Source organism: Enoplosus armatus, chromosome 9, assembly GCF_043641665.1.
Source record: "Enoplosus armatus isolate fEnoArm2 chromosome 9, fEnoArm2.hap1, whole genome shotgun sequence".
NCBI classification, from domain to species: domain Eukaryota; kingdom Metazoa; phylum Chordata; class Actinopteri; order Centrarchiformes; family Enoplosidae; genus Enoplosus; species Enoplosus armatus.
The window spans coordinates 3,943,576-3,964,607 of NC_092188.1; the positions used below are offsets into that span (position 1 = coordinate 3,943,576).

At 41.0% G+C, this 21,032-nt stretch overlaps 1 protein-coding gene across 1 annotated transcript; it reads left to right on the forward strand.

Moving 5' to 3' along the window:
• Nucleotides 1–11,535: 11,535 nt before the first annotated feature.
• On the forward strand, nucleotides 11,536–20,921 carry ica1 (islet cell autoantigen 1). The gene is made up of 13 exons (XM_070912268.1): nucleotides 11,536–11,639; nucleotides 12,817–12,846; nucleotides 12,977–13,148; nucleotides 13,691–13,763; nucleotides 14,740–14,863; nucleotides 15,517–15,715; nucleotides 16,579–16,704; nucleotides 16,965–17,063; nucleotides 17,153–17,253; nucleotides 17,441–17,487; nucleotides 17,972–18,235; nucleotides 20,443–20,532; nucleotides 20,773–20,921. The coding sequence occupies exons 2-13, from the start codon at nucleotides 12,830–12,832 to the stop codon at nucleotides 20,892–20,894; spliced, it is 1,434 nt and encodes a 477-aa protein (XP_070768369.1). The 5' UTR covers nucleotides 11,536–11,639; nucleotides 12,817–12,829; the 3' UTR covers nucleotides 20,895–20,921.
• Nucleotides 20,922–21,032: the final 111 nt, after the last annotated feature.

Consider the following 21,032-nt stretch of genomic DNA (forward strand, 5'->3'; position numbering starts at 1 on the left):
TAGAGGGCGTAATGGAAAAAGCAAACATATTTTGAGTGGTGTTGTTTTCTGCAGTGTGATTGTTAGAGTGAATATACCTCTCTGATATTGTTGTTGGAATCTCGTCCATGTCCATGCATGAACCGAATGTGGTAAACAACTGAATAACGTCCATCTATATTTTCATGTTATTGCGGCTGTCAGAAATAATCTTCATCAAGTCACAGGAGTAAAAGAAAAAAAAAGTACTTCTATTTCAGTTCTGTGTTGTGTGGTAGCAGTTTTAAGGCCATGGATGGCGCACAGCAAACCAATGGATCCCATCAGATCAAACATCAGCAAGTAAATGTTGCAATAGATAAATAAACTTGCAAAAGACACACAAGATAACAGAGATACAGACGATCATTTTCTGTACTGCTGCTTAAAAAAAAATCAAACATAAAGTAATAATGTGCTCTGATTCTGCTGTTTTCTCAGTCCTGCATTTCCATTTTAGACATTTAGACGTTGTTCTTATTTTTATGACTTATGACAAGTCCAGTATAATAAATTTCAACTCCTGCATCGCTAACATGACAAGCAGCCTGTAGTTAAAAAATGTCAGAGCCACAGTGCCCCCGCAGTTATCCAAAAATAACTATCTGTACACACTGGAATAATCATTTGTAAAGAAAAGTGCTAATAAAAATTAAAAAAAAAAAACAAGGTCAAAAAGTGTTTGAAAGTGTTTAAAAAATAGATATTAGTACAAGCAGAAGAGAGGAAGACATGATAGAGAGGATGAAAGTTCGTTTTAACAAAGGCTGAAACAGAACAAACGCTGTGTTGAAATGTGCGATGTGGTAAAATGTGGTTTCTTGCTCCAGAGAGAGAGACAGGACATACATTAAACAGCAGGTGCTAATCATACATTCCACCTATCAAAGCTTTGCACCTCTGGTTATCAAAAAAGAAAATCTGGATGGGACTAACACTGGCTGTTAATGATATTGGATGTTCCAATTGGCTATTAAACCTTCATTACATAAATTGGGAGCCAGTGGCTCCACGTGAAGCATTTAGAGGAAATGAACACAGTGTAAGTGGGAGCTCTGCAGAGTCAACACCATAGAAAGAATGAATTAAAGTGCTGATAGAAAACCTGTAAAAAAAAGCACAAATGTGCACCTAGGGGCACAATCACTGCTGTCTATTTAAATTCAGTGCTCTTTCACAGTGTACACTATGGTATACGCAACACAGTAACTGCTAATGGCAGCCTGGACGACATCCAATATGCCAACATGGGGTGTATTTTCTGACAAGGCAGGCCAAAGAATAGAGGTCTGCCTGTGGGATGAGTGAGCATAAAGAGGAATTTATGATGTGGAGGAACAAGGCTGGCAGAAATCACTGGAAGCACCTGACTCGTAAATTGAGAGCATGTTTCTGTCACCGAGAAGAAGGAATGACTAATGTCTCAGATTGCTGTTTGGGCCAGTTCTTTCATCTCAATAAAGTGACTTTGATATCTCTCCACCCCTACCCAAATGTGCCAGGGACAGTTTGTTCAGCTTCAAAGAATTAAAGCACCACTTTGCAGAGACAATGCAGCCTCATTATGCACGTAATCTTACAAGTGTAAACAGTCTGGCACAGAAGTGTTTGGTGCGAGAGATGCTGAGAGATGGATCTGTTCCCTGACTGATGTCGTCTGAGGGTAAACGCGACGCATCATGTCGTGTGCTGTTTGAGGCGAAATGAACAATGACTGTATGAATTACAGATGAATTCACAAATAGAACTTAAAGCTGCACCAACAAATATTTTAACGTTAACAGCGGACGTCTAGCGTGAGAGGCAGCGCAGGTTTCCCCCACGGCTCCACGGAGCGTTTTAACACCTTTCAGCTCGTTGTTTTCATTCACTCTCATCAGCATCGTTTCCAGCAGCAGCTTTTGTTTGTTGTACGCTTCCTGCCCGGCACCAAACAGCCGACAGACGCAGTTAGCGACTAAAACGTTTAGCAGCTAAAGAGCCAGATGTTTCCCTCAGGAGTTGATAGAAAGTAAACAAGCGTGAATATTTGACTTCCATTCGCCAGGTGGCCAGAAACACGACTCCACATGAATACCCAGGTTCCTCCGTGTCTCCTGGAAATGTAAATTAAAAACCTGACGTGTTAGCCATGTCAACTTTATGAGGCGATAATTTGTCAGTATTGTGTTTACAGCTTGTTGCCAAACAAATCAATTAATGCAGGTTTAAGAGTTTGGCAAAAAAAAAAAGAGAAATCTGCACATATGAGGCTGTTTTACCCACGTATTTAAGATTTAGCATGTGGTGTTATTATTAACTTTATCAAAACATCTGTCATATTAAAACATCATTTTGGAAATGACAGCAGGTTCCAATTTTGATTTGGCTTTTAGTGCTAGGGCTAATCTTTTGTTAACTTTCAGATCACTGATTGTACCGTCAGTACAACTCAATGAAGTGATTAAACAGAGGAAGTACAGTTTTATAATTAAAACGTCGGAAATATTGCTTCTCAGAAATCTAATTCAAACCAGTCACAAATATCTAATAAGCTAAATTCAGCAGCAAATCTCTTTCTGGGAGACTGATTTGCACAAGCGGGAGAGGTTTCATTTAACTCCTCTTTAAAGCCAACATTTCTTAAACGATGTTAATTTCAAAGCCCCATTTTACCCGGCAACGAGAAGAACCAGCCGTTTCCTCAGAGAAACTGTCCGTTTAACAAGCTCAGTGTGTATGAATGAAACCGACAGCATTACAACCCGGCAGTGTTTGGACGTCTAAGTTATCTTTGGGCCCAGATCTTCTCCCTCGGTTCAGTTGTCCTGGGCCGGAGCCATCCATGCCTGCCGTCTATCCCCTAGCTCGCCCACAATCCCTGATTAATGTGGTCTGGGCGGGAGCTGTCAGAAATGGCAGAGAGAATCATGGGATTTCTCCTTCAGAGTCCCAATGACACCCAGCAGCTGCAGGAGTAAACAGATGACTAACCACTGGCCTTTTGGCAGCCTGTGGAGATTCACACGGAGGGAGGGCTGCGAACGTTGCTTTGACATTTAGGTGGATTAGAAAGTTCTTGGGTTCCGCTCTCGTGGTGTCAGAGGTGGTTGGCATAGTAATTATTTGCGTCTCGGTTTTCTTCCGCTTGACCCCCAAACGCAGTGAAAAACGTAGAGCTTCGTTTTTTCCAAATTACAGACACTTGTTCAAATGAAATGTTTAAGTGTAAAACATCCTTACAAGCCTCATTTAAAAAACAAATCCTTTTGGGGGGTGTTTATTTATTTTTTTTTTTGCGCTGCTACAGAAGACACAATAGGTATCCTACTTTAAAAAAAAAACAGCAACAACCATTTGTCATTTCAGACCATGTCCTGCTGCAGAATTCATTTCAGATCTGGGGCTGAAGCTGTCCTGGGGCACAGTTTCGTGTGAGGTATTGACATATTAAAGGCTCTATCAGACAATGGCTGACGTTTTTTGTTTTTTCTTTTGTTTTTAAATCACAAATAAATTACTCTCCTCATAAACACTATTACTCCTCCGGAAATGAAAAACTCACTCATTGTGAATGTCTCATATCAGGTAAAAACTGGAGAGAATTAATTAACCTTTGTCATTTTAATTGCTTTAGTGACAGCTGTCCTTTGGTGCCGGAGCTATCCTAATGCACATACTGTGGGCTTGTCAATTACTTTCCCAGTGAATAGATTAAAACGCCACAGAGGATAGAGTCATTTCATTAGTCAGACTTAATGCCCCCCAGACATAACCAGGTACGAACACTTCACCCCTAAATATGCAGGAAAATGAACAATACTATTAAGCCCATATGAATCGAATGAATTGTGGCAACATGAAATTAAGTTTACGCTCTATTTAATTCTGTCCCGCTGCTTATATTACATTTGGTATACAGATCTTTCTTAGGAAGGGTGTGGAAATTAAGAATATTTTGAGGCTTTTAATAAAAGGCGTTATGGATCGTAACGCTGTCAATTCGTACTACAAAGGATATTGGCTGAAAGCAGCGACTGTCTAATTCTCCCATTTTGCTGTTTGCACATCTATGATCTAATGCTACTCAGCTCATCATGAATCTGAACAAAATTAGGCCGCTTTCAAATATCTGTCAGCTGGAAGTCTTTCCTACTCTTTACTACATTATGTGAAGACAAGAACCGTTTTCACATTTTATCAAGCCGCTAAACCCCCTTTTTTTTCTTCACGGACTGTGAGGATTGTGACACTCGTGCATCAGGATCAGGAACGCTCTCAACAAATTACAATTGAATGTGACAGAAAAATAAGCTCAAACTCTCAGATTGCTGGTGCGACAGAATCCCAACAAAGCAAATAACAGTAAAGAATGCAGCATTTTTAGATGCAGCAACTTGTTAAATCTGTCTGCACACTAACTTTAAGCAGGACCTGTGAGTAGAACACCATTGGGTTACCAGTCAAACCCAAGACGATGGGCTGTTTTGATCCAGTGTTACTGTTACTGTTGGGTTCTTTACAAAAACTAAAATATATAGCAGTAATGTTTGTGAACTGCTATATTCAACAAATAACAAAACATGTTATATGGTGAAATTTGAGCTGGTTGAACTCATTTTAGTTAAATAACTAATACAAACACTGGATCAAAACAACCCGTGTGTCTGGTGTTTGACTGGTGACCTAATGGTTTCCTAACCATGGCTGTTGGGTGAAGTTAACCCAGTATTGTGTGTGTGCGCTATAGTGACCCAAGCACCGAGTCAGTGGATATTATTATATAATTATATTGTTTGTCAATAGATCAATCTAGTGCTGAAACAAAACGTTGATTAACCTATTTGTCATTTGAAAGACAAGGAGTCTGATCGTTGTTTCAGTTATTTATAAGGCTGCAACTAGCAACTATTTTCATTACCAATTAATGTGTTGATTAACCGTTTAGTCTAAATCTAATCAGGAAATTGTGAAAAATGCCCATTGCAAGTCCTCAGAGCCTAAGGTGACATCTTAAAATGTCGCGTTTTGTCTGTTTTAACTTTCCAAAACACAAAGATATTCCATTTATAACGACGTAAAACTGAGAACATCAGACAGTACTCACATTGGAGAAGCTGGAAGCAGTAAATGTTCAACATTTTTGCTTAATAGATGATGAAATGACTCAAAAATCCTGTCCACGGTTAATTATTTCAACACAAGTTTATATCTTTAGAGCCTCAGGAGCAGCCGAGGAGGGATCCCTCTTCCAGGACAGACAATAAACATCGTACGTACCTAAAAATCATTTATCAAACAAAAATGTCAAACATGCTCTGGATCCAGCTTCCCCAATGTGAACATTTGCTGCTTTTCACTGTTTTATATTCAACTTTAAATTTAATATTTTTGGATTATGAACTGGTTTTCCTTTTACTAAAAAGCTATTTGAATATGTCACCTGCAGCTGTGGGGAATTGTGATTTTTTCAATATGTTCTGACCTTTTATAGACCAAACAATGAATCATATAATAATCAAGAGATTAATTGCTCAATAATAATTAGTTCCGGCGTCATAACAATCAGATTATAGGAGGAGCTACCCCTGTAACTTTATATACATTCTGTGATTTATCCCTCAGAGAGCAACATGCAGGTTGAATTTCCTTCTGGATTTATACTTAATGTTTCATGAAAATGATCATTTGAAAAGTTAATTTATGACTTTATTAGTTTTACATAAAGACATGAAGGCAGAAATGTTTATATGCCCTTAAAACGTTCATGTTTCTAAGAGAAGAGACGTGACGACATTTTGAAATTCACAAATTTACAAAGAAATTCATTTACAAAATTACTGGAAGCCTGTTCTTTACTCGATAGAGCTGATCACAGTCAGGCAGAGCTGCGCATGGTTTCCCACCAAACATCATCCCAGCAGTGGATCTTAGCACTAACTTGTTAACTCATCACGTTTCTCAGCAGCCTTTTTTATTTTTTGGAGGGGCAAACATGCGGTTCCCCAATTTCTTGTGAGCGGTGGCTTTATCAAACCAGACACACACAAGTATTGATGGCAAAGATGTGTTTGCTTTTGAAAATGACATGAGATATAAGAGGATTACATGGCTCATGAATATGGACCGTTTTCTATCCTCTGATTTTTTTTTTTGCTATCAGAAATCCTGATCTCCATCCACAACAGGCTGCCACACAACACAAAGGCTGATGTTCTCGTGCCTGAATGGCTCAGATTTAATTTCAGTTAAGAAAAGAAAAAAAGTTAAATGTTTCGGTGTTTGTGTGTGTGAGGCGAGTGTGCACCAATGCTAGCCCCCGACAGTTCACCTCGTTCACAAGCAGCTGCACCTCGGAGGAAAAGAGCAACTGGTAGAAAATCTATTTTTATGATACACAGTGCTGTCAGTGAATATTTACTGAAACAACAGCAGGGAGAGCCGATGATTACTGAATATCACCTTGTCAAAAACATCACTGAGTTAGGTGATGCTATTTATACTAGACAATAAAGAACACCCTGATCCATTTACATCTTCAAAAGGGCGGAGAAAATCACCAAGGTGTTACATTTCACCCCAGCACCTGGTTGTGCATCAAACGTCAGGGCTTTGTAGTCAGTGTTAATTGTAAGGTTGTCTACAAGATGAGTCGACCATTCTCCCATGTCATAGTCTAAATATATAGGACAGTTTTCCTTCACCGTCCTGCCTTTAAAACAGGCAGACAGGTAAAACAATCAGGACCAGCTTGCACCGGAGCCGGGTGCTTCGTTTGCCATTGATTTATATCTTAAACAACCTCTCCTGGTGCTTCCACTGCTAAAGGTGAGACGCGCAGCCAGTGTTTGTGACAGAGATGGACTAGGCGCGGTGGCAAGAGAGAGAGGGATGATGCGGTTTTAAAAAATGCATCACCATTAAATCAAAGAGTAACCTTGAACGAGTTCAGGCCGGTGCCAGCTCGGTGACACGCTCTGCCCTCAGCGCTCGGTGCCACGGAGCATGCCAAACAGCGGGGACAGGGAGCTGCAACGCTCTGATACAGGTTAGGCCGGTAGTGCTGGGTAGCAGTCCAGCTCCTCGCTGACCAAGGGCATTCACACTGACATGTTGTCCAAGTTAGAGCTCAACATGTTACATAGGCAGACGTATGTAGTCTGAGGGACGGAGATGTCCTTGCAAACTGCCTCGGAAAAAGTGGGCAAAAAATAATAAAAGAATAAAAAAAAATCAATCACTCGGACTTCATCATAAAATGTGTGCACAGATGGTGCAGAGTTAGAAACCACTGGTTCAACATATGTGACTCTGCTCCCTGATGTTTGACTAAAACCTGCTCTGACCTTTTCTCTTTGTCTCCCTCGCAAGTTTTGCTTGTAATTTCAAGAAGGAAAAAAAAAAACAGAGAGGGTTTATGGTAAAGAATTGCTTTCATAATGAGAAAATACCAAACGTGAATATAAGATTACTTTTATTGTTCTTGTTTGCTGCGAGACAAACTCCCCAAGCTATTACATGGGTTTTAGCAGAGCAGACTAACAAAGCATTAGAGTGTAGCCTAGAGGAGGAAAAATTAAACCTCACCGGTCCTTCAGCTACAACAGCTGAACTTTACATATTACGTGCTCATGCAGATTACTAAATCAAGGATCTACACTTATTTACGCTTTTCAATAAGGCACTAAAGCCTCTGAGGAAATTCTTTATTGAGACGACTGCTAGAAAGGCAGTGCAGCTGCTGAGTCTCGCCCATATCTTCAGTAAATAATGTCCTCTGGGCTGTTATGGTATACATAAAATAGTTACTAGTGCATGTGGACTGACTGAAGTAGTGTGCATACATTAGACATAAAAATACCTCACAAGAAACATCTCTTTAGATTAGATTTCTGGGCTGAAACTATCCGCGGTATATAACTTATTTTTAAATCTAACTTCCTCCACTTCTCCCACATTCATTGAGACATGTCATCCATCTATCTCGGCCTCCGGCTGCAGCAGTTCCTCGACCATGAGTGGCTGCTGCAGCGGGGCTGTATTTCAGCATGTTGAAGTGCATGGAGAATTCCCATGAAGGGTAAGGGATTATGGATTTTGGCCTCTAAGCTGCCTGGATGCCCAGTGAGGATGTCTCTGAGCGTAGTAATCTTCAAACACCACGCAGAGTGATGAGTGGGCACTGAGGAGTTCTACTCAGGATCTAAATGTGTTCCAGCAAGTTACTGGTGAGAGAGAGAGAGAGAGAGAGAGAGAGAGAGAGAGAGAGAGAGAGAGAGAGAGAGAGAAAACACAATTTGGTGCAGAAATGGAAAGGATCGACTCAGTGGCTCCTCCGGGCAAGAGACACTTTTGATCCTGTGACCTGTTTTGAGCTATAGTCTGTGTCGAAAACTCACGCCGAGCAAGGGATCATATTGGAGTGGTGCGAATGTAAATGTCATGGTTCCCCATCAGCACACATAACTGCGGATGGAAAAAGTCAATTGAGCAATTTTGGGGTCAGGTCGGGCACTCTCGGGGGGTTGCAAACCTTCATAATGAGGGCACGCTCAAGTCTGGTTTAGACTGTGTCCCAGAAAAATGGGACTCAGTGTGTTGGCTATTCTGGCATAAGCTGGTGTGCAGTGGATGACGGAAATGGCTCTTGAATACAAAAGAAAATCTCACGAATGAAGCGCAGCACGCGAGTTGGAGTAAGGAAATGTCAGAGAAAATCAATACCGGCGCACGTCCCTGATCAATACAGGAAAGGAATTTCTCTGACTCTCTCCGTCCTGATTGAATTAAACTCCCAGCAGCATCACTTAATCTAAGGCCCTGATTGTTTTCAGGTCTTATTTAAGAGAACTCAAATTGCTTGATACCGTCTCGAGCCTGAAGATAAGGTGGGTAAGTGCAGGAGGAGGATCAGATTGGGGTGAAGGACACCAGTCTTTATGGAGATTATATCCTCTCCTTAAGAGGCAGGTCTATCTATCTGCTCATATCAAAGGCCTTGAGATGATGTCAGAGGTCAGGGTCCGGAGGTCCTCCTTTATGATACTACAGACGCAAAATAACCTAATAAACACAACATGCTTGTTCCCATGTTGCATAGAGGATGAAAATGAGCTGTATTGTGCAGAAAGTGACCTCAGGGTGTTCAAGGATCAAAGGGTTCAACGTTCCTTTGGTGATAATCAAATTAAGTCTGTAAAGCTCTACATAAAACACACTTTCTAAATATAAATCCATAATCGACTGTTTAAATGAACGTCAGCTTGCCGATCTGTAAAACTGTCTGTATGCTGCTCACACACTCCTTGTGACTGTGCAGCACAAATACTGTCCAAGGCTGCAAACAGGTACATCAATTTGGAGCATGACTAGAAATTCCCTTTAGGGGACAACAAAATGTACATGCTATTAGATCAGCTGCAGTATAGTGTGATGAAATAAATTGAAGCCAACAGATGAAAGCTCGGGGCCTCAAACAGGAGAGAGGAGACTATTAAAGGTGCCCGTCTTTTATGTTACACTGCCATCCTTTGGACAAACGCAGAACTGAACTGGTGGATGTTTCATGTGCGGAGTGACGGAGGTCAGAGGAGGCAGACCCTCCACGCAGTTTAATCTAATGTAGAGCAGCAACTGAATCTGAATACTTCTACCGCCACTGTTTATCTGTTTGTCCATAAAATTTCAAGAAAATTGTGAAAAAGAATCTTCCTGGAGTCCAAGAAGACGTCAACTTTTTTCTTTAACCAACAGTCTAAAAATCTAATTTATACAGCTTACAATGATCCTCACATTGGGGAAATTGGATGTTTTTGGGTGTAATTTTTCACTATCTTTGCTTTAAAAATTACTGAAACGTCTTAAATGCCAATTAGCACAACGTGTGGTCTATAAAAGAGCCAAAGAGGTTCAATCATGTGTTTCCAGACAGCTGGTCCATCAGTCGCGCTTAAGAATTATATAATTATTATGTAATGTGCCAAAACACAAACACACAAACACATATCACAAACACAGACAGGCTGCAACACGATGAAACTACCTGGAATATGACAAAGAAAGACACAATCAGCTAATTTAAACTAAAGAATAACCCCAAAACACCAAAATAGTAACAACAACAACAACAACAACTGTATTATAAATGTTTTCTGAAGCTGTCTAAGGTTTATTTACACCAACACTCTTAAAACATTATAACCTTCTGATTAGAACAAAAAATGTTTTGTAGTTTTAAGACGTGAAATATTTTTATATTGTGCTCACATAAAGTCGTATTTAATGAAATTGTCCCGTTAACTGACACACAGACATCCTGGATCCAAGTACAGAAACCTATTAAAACAGAAGTACTGCTCGGTTTCTGGGCAAATAAAGAATCTGCATGTATAGTCTAGTGTGCCCTCTCTACTTAAACCTGTATTAGTTCCTTTTTTGGCCACTTGGGGGCAGCGCAGCAAGCTGTAAACACAACATTGACGTGTAATTATAAAGTTGATGGGATGGAGGTGTTAGCAAACAGTGGCTTGTTTACACATCCAGCAGACACACAGCAACATTAATTTGGAGTCGCGTTGTCGTGAGTCGTTGTCCACCTCATGAACACAAGTCCAATATTCACGCTCCTTCTAACTCTGTTTTTGGTCTCCACCAGCTCCTGAGGGAAACATCTGGCTCTAGAGCTGCTAACAGGTTGATGCAGCCATGACTTCATCATGACGTCATCATGACTTCATCATGACTTCATGACTTCATCATGACTTCATCATGACTTCTTGGAGCCAGCAGAGTGACTTTGGAGTTTGGCATCAAAAATAAAATCTGGCACTGAAAAAGGAAACATTGGCATTGAAGGAGGTGAAGTCGTGGACGTCTGCTTCATCTCTCTTAGTATGCAGATCATATGTAAATCAAGCTCTCCGTGCCCCCTCACCTCAAACCCCTCCTCTCCGTCACGTGATGGGGAAAAAAAGTCATTGAAAAACACATCAAAATGCAAGAAATACCAAAATAAATGCCAAAATCTATCTGATCTGCTGAGAAGCTAAAAAAAAAACATACCATCTGTCTTCTGCAGACTTTTCTATGATGTATGTTAATATATATCATATTTAATATCTGTAATTTCTACAGTAAAAAAAAGAAAACCTGCAGACTTCCGAGTTTCACGATTGTTTCCTAATCTACAACCATCAAACCAGTTTGCACACCGGTACACAAACAGACCCGCTATGCACGAGGCAATTAGTGCTTATATGCGGTAATATCTGTTTGCACGAGACAAACATTTGAACGCGATACTTGCGGCATCAGAGGAGCGCGCCCTGCATGACGTCAGCTGTTGCGTGCAGGCGGACGACGCGCTGAAGTGAACGAGCAGCTGTGTGTGTGTGTGTGTGTGTGTGTGTGTGTGTGTGTGTGTGTGTGTGTGTGTGTGCACCTCCAGTGCAGCGGGGCCTACAGCCGGAGCCGCGGCTCGAGCCACGATGGGAGGAACATAACGAGCTTTTATCTCCATGTTAACGACGCGGCGGGGTGAGCGTGCGACGCACTGCGGGTTTACCGGGACATTTGCTCATTTACACGCTGATATTTGAGCGATATCCAACGGGACGACGGGAGGGAGACGCTGCTTCAGTGCAGTGAGTCAGGCGTTGTGTTTCTCCTGGTGCGGATGTGTTGTAGATGTGTTGTAGATGTGTTGTAGATGTGTTGTCGTCACGTTCACACACGGAGCTGCTTAATTCAGACATAAGGCCAGTGTGTGTTCGTCACAGTGTGTTCAGTCTTTGTTATGAAGGTGTCGTGGAGCGACCGCATCATCACCCATCACATTAAAATGACTCGTGACGCTGCGAGCTGTATGCAAAAATCTGGTGATTATTTATTCAGGTATTATTGTTGTTGTTGTTGTCATGTCAACATTTTAAATCTTCTCCAAAAGCTAAAATCTTCTCTGGTTAATGTTTGAACGCAGCTCGGAGGGTAGAAATAGAGAGAAGACCTCAGTCACACCTTGTTATGACTTACAGCTGCAGGTCAGCCATCAGTGGTACACTTACTTACTCCAGTACTGATTTATGACGTACTTTACTCCAGTATTTCCATTTTATGCTACTTACTTTGACTCTACTACATGTATCTTAAAGCTTTAGCTACTTTGCATATTTAGATTATCAATACTAAATCTATTATGACATATTATTATAGGTTAAGCCACCCAGCAGAATATTATGTAATTAATGATGTACACATCAATAATTAGAATCAGTACTATATTTGTTGCTGAACTGGGCCATTCTGCATAATGAGTACTTTTACTACTTTAAGTATATTTTGATGCTTATATATGATGTGCTAACATAAGAGTTTGAATGCAGGATTTTTACTTGTAATAGTAATTCTATACTGTCGTATTGATACTTTTACTTTAAAACAAAAGTGTTGCAACTCTCCCTAAAGCTGTGCTACATATTTCAAACTATCCTGTATGGGGAGGGCAATATGGCCAAAATCTTCTATCACGGTACGTGTGATTTTATATCACGGTAACGGTATATATCACGATGCAGTAATTGTACTGTAACCATAGCGTTCTTCATGCTCTGTATTTACAGTTTCACTCTCCTACACGTATTCTTGTCAATATCTCACTCACGGTTACAACGTTAGCTTGCGAAGCAGCTGGATTTGCTTGATCACAAGAGAATCCAGCCCGGGTTTGTTACACAGCCTGCCCTGAATATATAACAGACTTCAAGAGTGGTATTAGTATATACCTATTCAGTAGGAATCTAAGTTGCTTTGCTTTCTCCACAGGTCATCGTGAAAAATGGAGGGAGGAAATTTGTGAGTATATACCTCTGTCTTTACACCCAGTTTCACATCGATCCATGAGTTTTTTCCCAGAATGCAAACACAGTTTATTACGGGAGAGAACAGCAGTCACAACATTGGTCCGACCCCTGTGTCATTGCAGTGGCTACTCCAGAGACTATCTGGACCGATTCATCCAAAGCCAAGACTCATCTGTGGTGAACAAGTTCCAGCAGAAGTACTGGAAAACCAAGCAGACGCTCATCAAGGTCACCGGGAAGAAAGAGGACGAACACGTGGTGGCGTCAGACGCAGATCTGGATGCCAAGCTGGAGGTGAGGAGGAATGTGAAACTGTCGGCTGGTCACAGGAGATGCTGTCCCTCAGGTGGACTCTGCAGTGACTAAAATGGCTTTTTGATTCACACAGTGCCAGTATTTGCTTGAGGCTTATAACTTACATTAGGCCGCCTCTCCCAACCCCCGTCATCTATGCCTCCATTTCAGGAGTGAAGTGAATCTAATGGCTGAAATCGATACCTCATAAAAGCTGCCACATCCAACCTTAATTTAGGCCAAGTCCTCGATAAGCATTGAGTCAAAACTGGATATCTACATTCCAGATCAGTGCTCTTTTTTGTCTTTTTTAAAGCTTTGATGTGACATTTTAACACTTTCTAACACTATTTATACCTCATAAAGGCTTTAGTGTTGCATCACATCCACTAAAGTATATTCGTGGTTTGTCTTCTTGAAAATAACTCACAGCACATTCAGGCAGTGAATACACAACAAGTCTTACTTAACTGGGAATAACTCCCACAATGATCAAGCATTTCTTTGTGTTTACACTCATTTCTTATTCTTCTGCTCTGCAGGTCTTCCACTCTGTCCAGAGAACATGCATGGAGCTGCTAAAGGTCATCGAGCAGTACCAGAGGAGGATTTGCCGTACGTTAAAATAAACAGCATAAGTATTTGGTGGAAATAGAAACTCCAAGTTAATAATGAAAGCATGAACAGACATCAAAGATATTCCAGAAATATCAGTGCTCCATGAAATGCTTCGTTTATGAGCTCCGTCATCCGTCAGTTTTTCACCATTTATTTAGATGTGTTTCATGGTGGCAGCAGGCTAATCAAGGTAGCCCAGGCTTTGTTTTACAGCCAACAGCCAGAGTCAGCCAGAGCATAGACGGGAGGGACAACACAGTGCTGCTTCGCCAGGAACTCATGAGTACTCATACCCACCCAGCACCTCTGGGTATCCGGGAGTTTGGTTAAAGAGCCCTGGAATGGATACTGGCAAGCTAAGGATGTGCCAGTGTCCAATTTTAATGCTACAATTATTATGACGTAAAATATCACGGTAAACGGCGTTACCACAATATTCATCAAACTTTCCATAAATACTACTATTATACTATAAACAAGGTGAAATAAAGCAAAAAACACCTCAAACCATATTTAAGACAATGCATGATGATGCAAGGTGGATGGCTGGCCCTCATGGCTACAGCCCCATGTTACTCCTTCAGGTGGAGCCTGACAGGCCTCGCCACCAGGCACTCATCTGAGAGCTGCCCTGCAAAACACTGATCTTAGTCTGGCCGTTCTCCTAGGAATAATTTGCCTTGGAAGACCCTACCCTACTGGGCCCGTTACCCCCCGACAACACAGCTCCCAGGGTCACACAAACCCCGATAAGGTGGCGATTCTCAAAACGAGAAACCATGAATATGAGGCATATATATGCACAGTATGCATTCATTTACAGGGCTATTTGTGATTGAGATTCAAAGGTGAAAAGGTTATCTTGAATATGAAATGTTCATTCATTCCAGTTCACTTAATTCGAATGGTAAAGTTTTTCTAAGTTTGTTGGAGATTGAATCTTAAGACTACATTCACCGTTTCTACTACGCAGTCCTTTCCCAAGAGGAGAACGAGCTGGGTCGTTTCCTGCGCTCCCAGGGCTCGCAGGACAAAACCAGGGCTGGAAAGATCATGCAGGCCACAGGGAAAGCACTCTGCTTCTCCTCCCAACAGAGGTAGGAAACATACAAAAAACCATGAAACTGTACCATACAGCTGCACTAGACAATGGTTGTATGTAAAAATCTGTCAATTTTATCACATCAATCCCCAAACAGAATAGGGAGGAGTGTCGTATTTGTCCAAATGTAATCCCAGAGTTAGGTATGGACACTTGTCACCAACAGGATTCAAAATAATCACAATTACAGAACAGAAGAAAGCAGAGATTCACCCTCTCTTACAAAATGAGGATTGAATTGATCTGATTTCTGAATCAGCTAACTAGAAAAAAATAGGCAAAACCACCACGTGTAAATAAGTGTTATATTATTGTAACATATCGCAGTAATTGTGTAAGAATACTGGTGAATACAAACAATGGTTTGGTAAACAAATGTGACTATCGCAGAGAGGATTGGTAGCCTCCATGTCCCGCCAATGATTTTGTTTCGACTAACGTTTCTCAAAATTAAGACTAGATAATCACTACTTATCCCTCGTGTAGAGTTTTGCTAGTTTCCTTACTGAGAGGGATGAAGAAACGTTGGTTTAACTATGTGCACTATAAGGCCAAATAAAATGTGTGTATGACGATCTAGTAACGTCTAAAATGTCAAACTTGTCACATGCAGCACCTTAACACTTAATTTAACGCTACCTCCCACAGATTGGCTCTGAGGAACCCTCTGTGCCGTTTGTACCAGGAGGTCGAAACATTTCGCTATCGAGCCATCTCGGACACGTGGCTGACGGTGAATCGCATGGAGCAGTCCAGGACGGAATACCGCGGAGCGCTGCTCTGGATGAAGGATGTATCTCAGGAGCTGGATCCAGATACACATAAACAGATGGAGAAATTCCGCAAGGTTTGTCACACAGTACAAGAGGCCGAATCAAAAGGTCACACAAAACTGACCTTTTTCGCAGCAGACGTTTGGACGTGTCGTAACGGAAAGCACAGGCGTAACTAATAACATAAGTCATCACTGTGTTCCATGAAGTTTGGCCTGTTTCAGGGCTCTGATAAGCACAAAAAGTTATTAGTTGCTGTGCTTTTCCTACTATGACAAGTCAAAATGTCTTCTGAGAAAAACCTGTATTTATCTGTACACTGGTAATTACAAGGCCCTATGTTTGTACACAATATATAATAAATCAGTTTGCCAATTAATTGTGCTTTTGTTAAATTGTTGGCTATTGCTCAGCTTGCAGTCCACTGTCAATATTGAGGTTTTTTTTTGGTGGCCAGAGGAATATAAAAACAGAAATAAAGTCAGATACTGTAAAATATTATGGCTGATCCATCAAGCTGTTTGCTGTACTGCAGCTATTTGTATCATTAATTATAATTATAGCGTCATTAGTAGTAGAAAATGTCCCTCACAAGCTCCCAAAGCCCAAGCTGACATCTTCATACCCAAAGATAAATATATTCAGTTATCAAGATATTCAAAATATAAGTAATTTACTAATTGTTTCAGCCCTAATTAGATGCAATACCCAAGACCTCACTAACAGCACAAAGCAGGAAAAACAAACCAGTTGAAAAATAATGCCACTAGAGGGCAGAACGCACCATCAAATGGTGGCCCACTGGTTCAAAATATATTGCACCCATCATGAACCCACTTGCACTTGCACAAACTTGAACTTCAGTGTTTGTGTTTTCACTCTTCAAACCTGTCTGATGCATAATACTGGGTGCATTTTCTTATCTGTTGTATCTCAGGTTCAAGCCCAGGTGCGCACTTCCAAAACAAGCTTTGACAAACTGAAGAATGACGTCTGCCAGAAAGTTGACCTGCTGGGAGCCAGTCGCTGCAACCTCCTCTCTCACGTTTTAACCACATACCAGGTATACCACAAATCCCAGTTGTTTGCATACACTCCAGTGATCTTAAATGGGGTGTTTTCAATGGTTCTACCGCATGTGGTTAAGCCAGAAAGGAAGACAAACATTAAGGGAACAAAGCAATACAAGACATGGAGATTTAACTATGAGACGACGCGAGGAGACACGACGCTCCACACATGAGAGACAACTGAACAGATGTGAATTATTACTGTTAACACAAGCAGCTGAACGCGTGGCCTTGGCTTGTTCTGCTGTTTCAGACAACACTTTTGCACTTCTGGGAGAAGACGTCCCACACTATGGCAGCCATTCATGAGAGCTTCAAGGGCTGTCAGCATTATGAGTTCTCCACACTTAAGGTCAGAGAGCATCTTGAACTGTACAGATGAGATCTAAATTCTCCAGAATTGGCCAATAACTATAATCAGTGACTCGGTTATTCTTGCAGACCTTGCGAGACCCCATGGAGAAGCTGGCGAAAAAGAAGGGGAAGAAGAAAGTCAAAGCTGCGACACAAGATGGAACGAAAGCCGAGACCACAGACGACCAGTGAGTTATGTCATCTTGATCTTTACTCATGCAGGTAGACCAAACACATGCATGCCAACAGTGAAAACTGAGAATATGCCTATGAGCACTGAACCGGTCTGGACTGAACACAAACGCAGTATTTCTACACATCTGTTGTCTTTTGTATGTGTAAAATAAACTGATCTTCTGTTTGTCATATTCATAGACTCATCTCACTAGTAAATGAAAACACCAGCGATAAGACCAGAGAAGGTAAAAGACAATACTATTAAATCTATGTAACAATGTTTTTACAGCATTATATATACTATGGAAATAAATGTGGTTTATTTTACGGCTTCAACTTACAGTTATTTTCATTATTGGATATTCTGCAGATTATATTCTTGATTATTTGATTAGTCTACAAAATCCAAAAATCCAGAGCTCATGGCGACTTCGAATGGCGAAGTTGCTTGTTTTAACCAACACTCCAAAACCCAAAGATATTCACTTTACTATCATGGAAGACTACGAAAACAAGCAAATGTCAACATTTGAGAAGTTGGAACCAGTGAATTTGGGGGGGGGGGGGGGTTTGGCTTAGAAACGACTAATCAAAATAGTTGCTCATTAACTTTGTTCCAAACACTTATTCATTTAGGTATATCAAGATTACTTAAACACCTAAGCATTTACAAAAGCAAAGCAATTATGCATTATTAAGTCTTCTGATCACTCTGCCTGGTCATTCTAGGGAATGAAGATGCTCTCTCTGCCTATCCAGAGTTGGAGGGAGAGGAGAAGGACAGCATGGCCTTACTGAATGAGATCCTGGGCAATATGTCTGCGGATGAGGGCGACTTCTCTCGAGAGTGGACGGAGGTGTTTGGAGACACCGAGGAGGGAATGAGCGCGGCATCAGGTAGACCAGCGGAGGCCCAGCAACATGAAAACTCCTTCTTTCTACCATCTCAGCTGCTGGACCAGAGCTTGAATAATCAGCCGTCTTCCCTCTCAGGTCAGAACGTGACTAGTCTGTGTGTGTGTGCATTTGTCCTTATGAGTGGGTACATGCAGTAGGTCTACAAAGCTCTTTAGTTGTCAAAAGACTTTGTTTTTTTCTATCAGAAGGAGACCACAACATTAGGACAAACTTCTCTCCAAACAACATCACAATTAGCCACCATTATGCTAATTTACTTAAGTACTTTGGTGAAATAAATGTCTGAAAACTAAATATTAAGTTAGTTTTTTCCATGAATGAGTGCTTTAACAAATGTACAGCTAAAAGTAGCTGCTCCTCCCCATTGTAGCTAACTATTTCCACACAGGAAGAAAAGTGGCTTTAAAATGATTTATCAAACCCATGTCTGTCAAAGTAATAGAAGGAGGCTATTATAACATGGCAATGAGATTTGCTTACCCGTAGGTAACTGACTTTCCATTTCATCTGTGCCTGGGCACTGGCTGCCAGCAGTCTGGTTTTGTTGATTTGGTTTTGTCCATTTCCAGCTTGGAGGGTTGCGAGTAGCCCGACTACAAAGCTATAAAGAAGTGAAAACCTACAGTATGTATGTATGTATCTCCTGGGTGAAATTATGAAGCTGATATTTCAGTGTAGTCTAATAGGTCTGACAATATTCCTTTAATCCCATAATGATCATCGAAAAAAGTGCTAGATAAAGAAGTCTGGCATTTTTTTTTCAACTCAAGTCAGAACAGGTTGAGGAGAAGCATATGGTCAATGGGATCCGAGGAAAGCTGTCACAACATATTCAACCTGCTTGACTTTTTCCACATTTAACTGGTATTACAGCTGGAATTCCAAATTACAGGACCACAGAGCAGAAACAATCACAATGTGTAGTCCCAGCAACTGTCAACAGAATTTAATCAGAACTGCGCAGAACTTGGTTAAAGTATAGAAAGATTGTAAAGAACTGAATGAGCATAAAGCCAATTCAAGCTGTAATCAGTCTGTAGTTGAGCGCACAGGCGGGGACTGACTTATAAGTGCAAAATAACTTCAGACAGCATTCAAGGAGAACAGCACGCAAGACATCAGGTGCATGCTCAAAACTAATTTAACACTTACAAATCTACCTCTGTGCTCTCAAAACTTGTCTTGCACTTACTGACTTACACTCAAATTCAATTTGCGGTCAATAAACCACTGAATATTAAAACGGAAAAAATGCAGAACGCTGCAGACTTTGAAGAGCTGTTCATGGAACTAATCTGGGTGACTGGGCAGGAAGGAGCTTGATTTTGAGAACTTAAGGACCAGAGGTTTTTGGCTGTTATCAAAGATCTTTCAGGCAGAACAACATAGGTGTAGCACTTCTCAGATTTTGGTGATATCGCAGAGTGGTCAAAGAAGTCAGCACATTGCAACAGAGACCAAAGCTCATGACCTCCATTTAACCTAAAGTTTGGAGCCCATAAACAGGCAAATCCTGGAAAGAACCTGGTTCAGGGTAAAAAAAATAACTTCACTAATCTCAACTTTACAGCCCAAATGGCCATATCAAAAGTAAAATGGCTGGAGACCAAGAATGTGAAACAAAGCTTTAACAAATCTTCAAGGAAGAAAATCCCCAAATCCTCCTGAGTCAAGCACATTCAGATGCACCCAATGAGACTTGAGGCTGCAGTCACACTCAAAGCCTCTAACCTCAAACAATTGACAAAACAAAACGTTTTTATTTTCAGCCGTCTCATCATGGGACATTTAAAACGATAAAGGTAACCCTAGCAGAGGACGCTGATGCTGGAGATGAAATAACATAATGCACAAACATTTCCAAAGGATTCAAAAAGCTATTTGGTCACTTAAGCCTGTTGGACTTGTTTATATTTGTAGTATAAACTGTTTCTTACAGCATACACTATCCACAGCACATCCCAGCGCCCTCCCTTGTGGTATTTAGTGTTGCTACATACTGTTTTTTTTCTGGATACACAAAGCATGAAAGCAAAATAAATGTGCCTGACAAGACCTCAAAGTTATAATTGCAACTTTTGGCCTGAGTTTAATAAACCACTAATAATGTCATGTGTGATTTAGCCATGATAAATGTTTTTATTAATGCCGTTTGTGTGTCTATTACACAATATCCGTCCACATCATCAGTGTGAGAGAGTGTGATGATTTATTTGTTGAATCATGCTTTGGCACGTTAGGTGTCCCTTGCTGATTAATCTAAATCTGCGTCTCTGTTTCAGATTGGGCCGGGATCATTCCACAGCCCGTCGCCCAGGCAACAGAGCACTCATCTGGAGCCAATCAGAACCTTTCTAAGCCAGCAGTGAAAGGTAGGAGCGGGCCAAATGAGCAAAACATATGAAAAGACATGAAAGAAACTCATTCAAAGAGACAAGTCCAACTGAAACCTGTGTTTATGAGTACTTTCAAAAAGCTTGTGGGTTGTTTCCATTCATAATTTAGGATCTCAGCCAGCTGTAGTCCTTCATGGGACTATTTTCACCCTGGCTTCAGTAGATGTACAGCAGTGTGTCTGAGTGACATTTACCCTTTGTTAAATCATTTTACAGAGACAGCGGGGACGTCCAAAGACCTCTCAGCGTGGTTCAACCTGTTTGCCGACTTGGACCCCCTCTCTAATCCCGACGCGATCGGCAAATCTGACACGGAGCACGAACTTCACAACGCATAGTTCTTCCTCGGCGTCATGGTGATCTGAATTGGGTACCTTTGTTCGTGGGCACAGCAGAATATAGCTGCCACCGTGACCAGAGAAAAATCTGACCAGGCACTCTCAGTTGTCTTCTAATTTTAATGACTTCATATACTG